We start from the raw sequence: 8,838 nt of genomic DNA, 5'->3' as shown, positions 1-8,838 counted from the left end.
ATCTAATAAATGTTTGTATTCATCATTTTGTGTAATTTAAATATAAGTCGTTAGTGTATATATTTTTTGGATTCATTAAACACATTTATTTAATAACATTTTCAATGTCTATACTAACGAAATATTTTTATGTAATACACAGGTTTATATTAAAAAAATATTTACTAATCATTGTTTGTATCTATAGTACTTTAACACACACATATTTGAACATAATTTTATTACTTATGTTTTACAAATACCTTAAATGTTTTTATTACTTATGATTTTACTAAGCATATTTTATATTTAACACACATGTTTTTATTTACTAGTAAGTGTGCACGTACAATGCATGTCTAATTCGAGTGTAAGTTTTGGATACTTGAAGTTGTTTGTTTCAATCCACACATTGATAATTGTGATCCTAGATGTACTCTAGAAAGTTAACTCAGTACTTCACAAACTTGTCAAAGAGTATCGAAATTAAATCATAAGTGTAGTTTTCTTTCTTTGGTCATGTAAGCTCTGTAGTAGACTTACAATATCCCCCCCTTATTAATGCAAAAGCAGAGCTCTTGCATTCTCATGCAAAGTACCTAAAATGGCATGTCCTTGCATAAGCTTCACATGCGACGTAATAAAATAGAAGTAACCTCCGCTTCACACAACCCCATCATTTGACATGGTTTGACATTATCTAAATGCTAGTCAATATGACGCTAAAACAAACTTGTATAGCATACTGAATAAGAGACTGCATGGATTATCAGTTAGCACAGGAACTCAAGTGAGCCAACTGATGTGTGTTTCATCATTCATGGTAAACATGCAGAGAAAAGAGTTTATACTCATCAGCCAAACATAACTAAACATTTTATAAACAGCACACACATTGTCCATACAAAAACAGGGGGAAGATATAAAAATCTTGAATTAAACCTTCCCAATTTCAAAACCAAGCGCAGCCACTGTTCTCAGCAGCACGGTAATCCAAGCCACATCTTGCAGAATGGAACCATGGAGTTGGTGTCTACTCCAAGCCATGTCGCATGTTTGTGCTTCACCAGTCCCTGCAATTAAAAATTGGCAACTCAATAAGCCATTTCCATCAACACTTTTGCAACCACTACACTGAAATCTACAAGGAAATTGTTCAAGCATTTGTGCAACATCCAGAGAGTAAAATAATAACCATGATAGTTTCCTACCCGAAATTAAAAGAATCTGGTCTCATGTTGGGAGTGGAAGCATCATGCTGACATATCCTAGACTTGACTCATGGCGTTTGAAGGGACAGTCTGAACTTAAATAATTAGAAACAAGGCATGCAGATTCGCAACAGGATGAAAATTTGAACAAAAAATGCTACTATTAACAACATAATGCAGGCAAATTAGGTGCTAAGATAAGGAACAAATTATTTACTTCTAAGGTTGTCAGAATCGCGATCTTGAATCGGATCGGAGCTTCGATGGTAGGATCGCAAATCGTAGAATCTTCACTAACAGGATCGTAGAAACGTAGATTCTAAGAACTAAAATCGTAGAATCATAGGGGTTAGTTTGGATCGTAAAGTCGTAGAATCGTATAACAGAATCGCGATTCTGACAACCTATTTGCTAGCGGGTTATCATTAGGTAAAGACAACAAAGGCAACACTTAGAAAATCATACAAAAAAATGACTATAGGACATCTTTACACTTATACATACAGATCCCCGCTTCGGTAATATAACTCAAGCCCATGGGATAGCTACATGTTTGAAGCTATCCATATTATATTATGCTTGATTGTTGATGGTACCTTCTCTTACACAAAAACTCAAAATGACAGAACTCTTTTGCAGCTACTCATTCTGATCTATGTAAAAAAAGGCAAATAGCCAAACTGAACTTTCTTAGTTGGAACTTAGTACGCGCCCTGATGTTCATTGCTACAATATTGAGCATCATGCCTGCTTATAATTTAGACTGAATACCAAGAGTCCAGAACAGATCTGGGATTGCCAAGTGAGTACAACATTTTATGGATATGGGGTTTCAAATTTACTCACGGTAGGAGGCGATGTATGGCCTTGGCTACAACAGACACATGGTGAAAATCGTATCTCTGGGCTAAAATGCATTATAATGTAAGCTTGGAATCGAGGACTCTGACAAAAATATTTAATGAACATGGTCACCAACGAACTAAACTTTACCTTGCCATCAGAAAGAGAGACTTCGGGAACTGAAATACTCATTGGGAAGGCCTCGACATCCTCAGAGTGGCATACCGAGGAAGAATCATGGACGGATGGTCACCGGCCTCTCATACTCAGTGGGAAGTCCTTGCCAACAATCTTGATCCGCTGTAAACCACCATCACACCACGCCGGCCATGGCATCTTAGGCCGTCATACACGCAGCGGCTTACCTAGGACCAAAACTGAGGTGTGGCGGAGTTAGCAGGACAAACCAAATAGTCTTATACAAAACTGCAAGCAATTCACATTCGAATTGTATTGGTGAATCACACTTATAAAACCAAATGGAGTCACAAAACTACAAACCTACAAAAATGCACATCACTATAACACTTACAAAATATCTCACACCACTAATGTTGTAGGATTCTCAATGTTACCGTGAACGAAATTGTAATGGAAGATGGCAATGTGAAATAGTACATGAGCAGTCGGGAGCTTCAAGAAATAGAATCACCTTTTTTTTAATTTAACGAAGGCCACAAAATTTTGAAATCTCGGTTAAACTTGGCTTCTCCATGACGCCCTGCCGTAGACTGATAATGCAGTACAGATAAAAGAAAACTCAATTTCCTACACATTTTTAATTAGCACTGACATACATTTCTATGTGTGGTGATAGAGAAAGAATCCAAATTCCCTCTGATGACCGAAATCTAAAAGACTGTAAAACATGTTTCTATTTGCAATCAACATCAGAGGATGATTTATGAGAATATGAAATGAGGAAATTAAGAATAAATGATTTGGCAGAAAGAAACAACACTTAGTTACATATTTCGCAGGCTCCTTTGACCCATCGCTTGTGTGCAACCATGAAACCTGTCAGGCTCTGAATGCCAGATGCTGCTCCTGTGCGTCCTTCTGTGGTTCATGACAAACTGGAGGGAAACACCTGCGATTGGGTCGGAGAGGCGACGGGATGAGGATGGAGCCGTGCGACAGAGGAGCATGTGAGCACCACATGCCCAGCAGGGCAATGCTACGCGTTGCTTGAGAGACGGCAGGCAAGGCCCATAGCAAGATTTGGTGGAGAGGGGAAGGGATCCATACCACAAAAACCGAAGTTCAAGGCGGAGTTTCCGGTGGCGCGTGGATGCAGATGACCGGTGGCGCGTCGAGGTGGAGATCTGGCGGCGCGTCGAGGTGGAGGTGGCGGCGCGTAGCACCTCCTCAGTCGCCGCCAGGCCTCTCCTTTTTCTCCCCTCTCCTCCTCTCCCAAAGATAAGCCGCTACCGCGGTCGGCTTGACCCGCAGCCATCGGCTGGCCCTGCCGCTGCCCATGACCGGCGCAACGCAGGCGACCGGTCGTGCCACGAAGCCGCCCCTCGCTCGTGCAGAGTGGTCGGGTTTGTTTCCCGTGTATATACTGTGCCCTTTTTCCCGTCGCCGAACAAATGCGGGTGCGGCAGTCTCCGTGTAAATTGGACGTGGGCTTTTTTTTAGAAAAGGACGTGGGTCGTGCGGGCGTGGGAACGCCAGAGTTTTCGTTCGCCTTGATGATGTTCTTTTGTTTAATACTCCCTTCGTCATATAATGTAAGACATTTTTTGACACTAACGTGGTATTAAAAAACGTCTTACATTATGGGACGGAGGAAGTAGTAGTGTAGATAAATTGGACGTGGGTTATTTTTCTAGAAAAGGACGTCGATTGTTATCGTGCGGGCGTGAAAATGCCAGAGTTTTCGTTCGCCTTGATGATGTTCTCTTGTTTAATACTCCCTCCGTCCAGAAATACATGTCGGAGAAATGGATAAAAATGGATGTATCTAAAACTAAAATACGTCTAGATACATCGATTTCTCCGACAAATATTTCCGGACGGAGGGAGTAGTAGTGTAGACTAATCATCGTATCTATCTATAATATTTCTAACACACAAATATTTGAAGATAAGTTTATTACTTACGTTTTACAAATATCTTAAAACAATAGCGCACGCAAAATGGGCCGTAGAATCTGCAGCCCATTTACGCTCCACCTGCTCCTCTTTGAGTACATATAAGGTTGGACCTCCTACTCAGCGCTGTAGGCGCCGGTTCGCGCGACGAGGAGCGGGCCGGCCCATCAAGCTGCTGAAGCAAAACGCGTAGGCAAAAAATTCCAGATACTTTCGGCAAGATCAGGAAAAGAACTCTGGACGCCAATATGCATGCGACGCACGCCATCCACTAGGATAAGCTCACTTCATTGTTTATAAGAGGAAACAACTCTATTTGAACCTAACTTTAATACAGACATTAAATATGTAGAAGTATTATATATCAGCTATAAATTATTTTAATAAAGAAAACATAACTTTTAAAAGTATTCACAATACCACGAACTGAAAGAAATGAATATTCCGGAAAAGATTTGTACCAATTGAATTTGCAAAAAATGGAAAAAGTTTGTGAATTTGAAAATAATTCATTGAATGTGAAAAATTATTCATTGAATTTTAGAAATGTTCATTGAATTTGAAAAGGTTCAACAATTTTGCAAAAAAAAAACTTCACCAAGTTAGAAAAAAAATTCAACAATTCCAAAATAAAGTTCATCGAATTTGAAAAAAAAGTTCATCGAAGTAGAAAAAAAAGTTCAAGAATTTGAATAAAGTTCATCGACTTTCGAAAAAAGTTCAACAATTTGAAAAGAAGTTCATTGACTTTGAAAAAAAGTTCACCAAGTTGAAAAAGTTCATCGAATTTGAAAGAAAGCTCATAAATTTCGAAAGTAGTTCATCAAATTTGAAACAAAATGAATAATTTGGAGACAAAGTTCATCAAATTTGAAACAGAAAATCAATGATTTTGAGAAAAAGTTCATAGATTTGAAAAAAGTTCATCGAATATGAAAAAGGTTCACCAAATTTGAAAAACAAATCATCAACCTTTAGAAAAAAGTTCATCAATTGGGAAAAAGTTCATCAAATTAAAAAAACATCTATTTTTAAAAAAATTCATCAAATTTCAAAAAAAAATCATCGAAATTGGAAATAGTTCATGGATTTTTTAAAAAATAATCAATTTTCTAAAAAAAAAAGTTCATCCATTTAAAAAAAAGTTCATTGAACTGAATGAAAAAAACCATTTTTGAGAAAAAAAATGTTCATCCATTTTTAGAAACATAAAAAGAAATCATCAAACTAGGAAGAAGAAAAAAAATAAAAAAACAGAAACAGAAAAAACGCAAAAAGGAAAGAAGAAATAAGAAAATTAGGAAGACGATATAATCATATAGGGCATGATAGCGAGTTGGGTATTGCTGCATAGTTCGATCCCTGAGGTCCCCAGTTCGATTCCGTGCACACGAGTGCTGTTTTTGGGGCGTTTAAAAAGAAAAGAAAACGGATGCGAGATGGGCCGGCCCGCGAGTAGCTGCTGAAAACCGGCTCCTGCAGCGCCAAATAGGAAATGCCTATAAGGTTATTATCCATCTTGAACGTGATTACTCACAAAAAGAAAAAATCCGTCTTGAACGCTTTGGCATGTACTCCCTCGGTCCGAAAATACTTGTTAGTGGTTAGACCGTCCGGTCTTAAAGCAATTGGTTGTAATTTCGACTCGTTCTTCTGTAAATTAAAAAAATAAAGGGATTTTATGTAAAAATACATTGCGCCGAGCACCATTAGTCACTGACAAGTGGGGTCATACACATGGATACGCCTGCATACGCATACTGTGACCGTATCTACATGTTTGAGTCAAATTAGGTGACCACAAAAAACCATATATTTTTATTATTTTTTTGCAAACCAACCTGTGGTTGGATGCTTGGAGGGACAATGGTATCCCCAGCCCACCAGGATTGACGACGAGGCGCCTACAGTGACTTCGTAAATCTGAAGATACATCCGGCTCAGTCTCTCGGAGGTGCTCATAGGGATAGGGTGTCCGTGTGTGCGTTCATAGGGGTGAGTGTATGCGCGTATGTATGAGCGCTTGCGTCTGTACTGTGTTAAAAAACATATTTTTTTTTACAGTTTGCTTTTCTTTCTCCTGAAGAAAGAAAAGACGATCTAGCTTCTGCTGCCAGCAAACTCGCTTCCGCCGCCGGCCTCCGGCGGCTCCCCTCCGTTGGTGACTTCGGTCGTCGGTGGTGAGGGGGTCGCCGGATTCACGCGTGTGGATCGTTTTCTAGGCCTCGTAGTTTAGGCTTTTAGGTTGTTCATCGTTTTTGCTTCGGCGGAGGCGATGGCGGCGCTGAATAAAGTTTCTTCAGATTCTACTCTCATGAGGCGGTCTGTCCTATGGTTGCTCCGCAGTTGCGACGACGTTTGCTCTAGCACCGGCGTGGAGCTTGGGAGGTAGTCCAGGAGCGGATGCAGATTGTGGTCTGCATCGGCGGCATCTGGAAGATGGTGGATCGTGTGCTGGGTTCGTGGTTTGTGGATGGCAGGTATGGTTTTCTCCTCCGACGTCTTAGTATTGTGGGGGTGCCAGATCTGAAGTTCGATGGCGTGTCCTATGTGTCGCACCGGTCTGATTCGTTCAACGGTAATGATTTCTCTTTTGGTGAACCACCTTGGAGGTCCGCAAAGCTGCATATCAGCGATGGAGCCGCTTCGAGCTCGGGTGTGAAGGTGATTTGTCATTGTTTCCTTTGGTGACTGCTATGGTGGTCCCAGAGGACTGTGACGGGTGTTGGTGTCAAGTTCAAAGGTTTTTTCGGTCTTGATTGTAATTTTACTTCTTGGCTGTTGTTCTTTTATGCAAAGGCTAGCGTTTTGATGTCTTTTTAGTTTCGACAGGTCGGTTTGTACGAGGTTTGTACTATAATCCACGTATTACCATGCAATAAAAAAAACATATTTTTATAGCTTAACAGCAAACTGAACATGCAACGCAAGTTCTTGACTTGCGGTGATATTACCTCAAAAACATATATCACCGGATGTATAGAGTTGTACTACCTTCGCCCTGGTTTATTAGTCCTCTTTGTATTTGTGCCAATTGACCTTACATTTAACTAAAAAATGTTAATACATGTGCTAATAAATAATATAATTAAAAAATATGTTTAAGTGTGAATCGAACGATATAATTTTTTATGACATGCATTGATATTTTATTAATTAAATCTTTAGTAAAAAATTGACCTAAAATATAAAGAAGACTTATAAACCAGGATGGAGATAACTGCACTAAAGGCACCTCAGCACCAGCTGACAATCGGCAGCTAAGCCTTCCGAGCGCCCGCACGGCATGGATCTGCACAGAACATATAGAAACAGATCAAATATTTAAGCCCGCAAAAAAAAAAAAAAACCCGAAGAGAAGGGAGGCGAAAGGATCCGGATCGATCGAACTGGATGAGCTGATTGCCTGAAGACGCAGCTCGGGTCCTGTAGGTGGTCCACCGGCTCCCCGGGAAGGGCGGGCTCAGGATCCGGCCGAGGGAAGATTTGAGTAGGCGCGCGCGTGGCAGCAGAAGGTACTCGGCCATGGCTGCTATGAACGATCCGATGCTCGGTTAGGGTTAGTGCTGCCGTTCGCTGGTTCAGTTTGGTGCGCGCCGGCGACGACTATTACTAAATCGCTCCTGACTTGTTAAATACTCCAGGTCAGGATTAATCCAGTAGGATTAATGTTAGCTAACTAACCTGCGTCTCCACGTCAGTATAGATATTTGGGAAGGGATACTCGGAGTCGGAGTGGGATACGATCCAGGCATTGAACTTGCATAGGTTGGATCCATCTCCAACTCCTTTCCTGATTCTATGGCCTACATAACCTACCTCGCCCGCACACGCGCACGCCGTCTAAGGATATCGTTCACTGCAGCCGTCGCCCGTACGTCCCCACCGCCACGACCGCCGGCCATCACCATGGACTACGATGACATGTTAGATTGGATCATATGGGTGCTTTTGTTGATCTTCGCCGTCATCGCTGCGCTCAGCGCCGCCGTGGCGCTCGTCGTGGCGATCGCCGAGGTGGTCCGTCACGTGCGGCAGCACTGCAAGTGGCTGTCCATCGAGCGGCTGCTGGAGAGCATACCCGACGTTGCATACAAGCAGATGCCCGATCGAGACGGCGGCTCTCCGTCGGAGGAGGGGAAGGAGTTGCGCAGGAGCCCGAGCTCGTGCGTGATCTGCCTGGCGCAGTACGAGGGTGGCGAGCGGTGCAGCGTCCTGCCGGGATGCGGCCACGTTTTCCACAGGGGCTGCGTCGCGACGTGGCTGCACACCACGCACAACACCTGTCCGCTCTGCCGGGCGACGATAGCCGCCGGCGCCGTGGCACGGAAGGACAACGCCGCAGAGGATATGGTGTAACAAGAAGCCTAGAAGTAGAGTCTCGTTTTTACCCCACAGTTTTTGTTGCAGCTCAGGTTATATTGAGGCACATTTTTGTAATTAAGCAAGTATAATGTATTTCTCTGAGCTCGGTTTTTGCTGAATAATTGCAGCACCTATTTTTTCATCGGGTGCCTGAAAACGTTTTTTACATCAGCCGAATTCGTGGACCGTTGGATCAAAATCGGCTACCGTGCTTTCTGTAACCTTCAACCGTTCTTTCTTTGTCCGCTTCCAGGCTCCAGCACCTGCAGGACGTCGGCCGCTGCACCACCCTCCGCCACCTTCCGCCATCGTTCTGCCCCTTGTTGAAATAGTTGTATAGAGA

The 8,838-nt window shown here is 42.2% G+C and overlaps 1 protein-coding gene and 1 long non-coding RNA gene across 3 annotated transcripts; one reads left to right on the top strand and one right to left on the bottom strand.

Moving 5' to 3' along the window:
- Positions 1–745: 745 nt before the first annotated feature.
- LOC119308473 lies at positions 746–3,605 on the bottom strand. Of its 2 annotated transcripts, XR_005150137.1 has the most exons (4): positions 3,282–3,605; positions 2,184–3,123; positions 1,191–1,280; positions 746–1,052 (listed from the first exon to the last, which is right to left on the bottom strand). It is a non-coding gene; the product is annotated as an uncharacterized LOC119308473 (long non-coding RNA). The 2 variants fall into 2 exon arrangements; XR_005150136.1 differs by lacking the exon at positions 1,191–1,280.
- Positions 3,606–8,039: 4,434 nt separating this feature from the next.
- Positions 8,040–8,489, top strand: LOC119312233 (RING-H2 finger protein ATL56-like). Its single transcript, XM_037587962.1, has one exon. It carries the CDS (start codon positions 8,040–8,042, stop codon positions 8,487–8,489), a length of 450 nt encoding a protein of 149 aa, XP_037443859.1.
- Positions 8,490–8,838: the final 349 nt, after the last annotated feature.

Source organism: Triticum dicoccoides, chromosome 5B (assembly GCF_002162155.2).
Source record: "Triticum dicoccoides isolate Atlit2015 ecotype Zavitan chromosome 5B, WEW_v2.0, whole genome shotgun sequence".
NCBI lineage: Eukaryota > Viridiplantae > Streptophyta > Magnoliopsida > Poales > Poaceae > Triticum > Triticum dicoccoides.
The sequence above is the reverse complement of the archived record's forward strand: the minus strand, read 5'-3'. Positions and strand labels throughout refer to the sequence as shown.

Coding starts and splice junctions, on each gene's coding strand:
- LOC119312233 (XM_037587962.1), top strand. CDS start 8,040: ATGGACTACGATGACATGTTAGATTGGATCATATGGGTGCTTTTGTTG.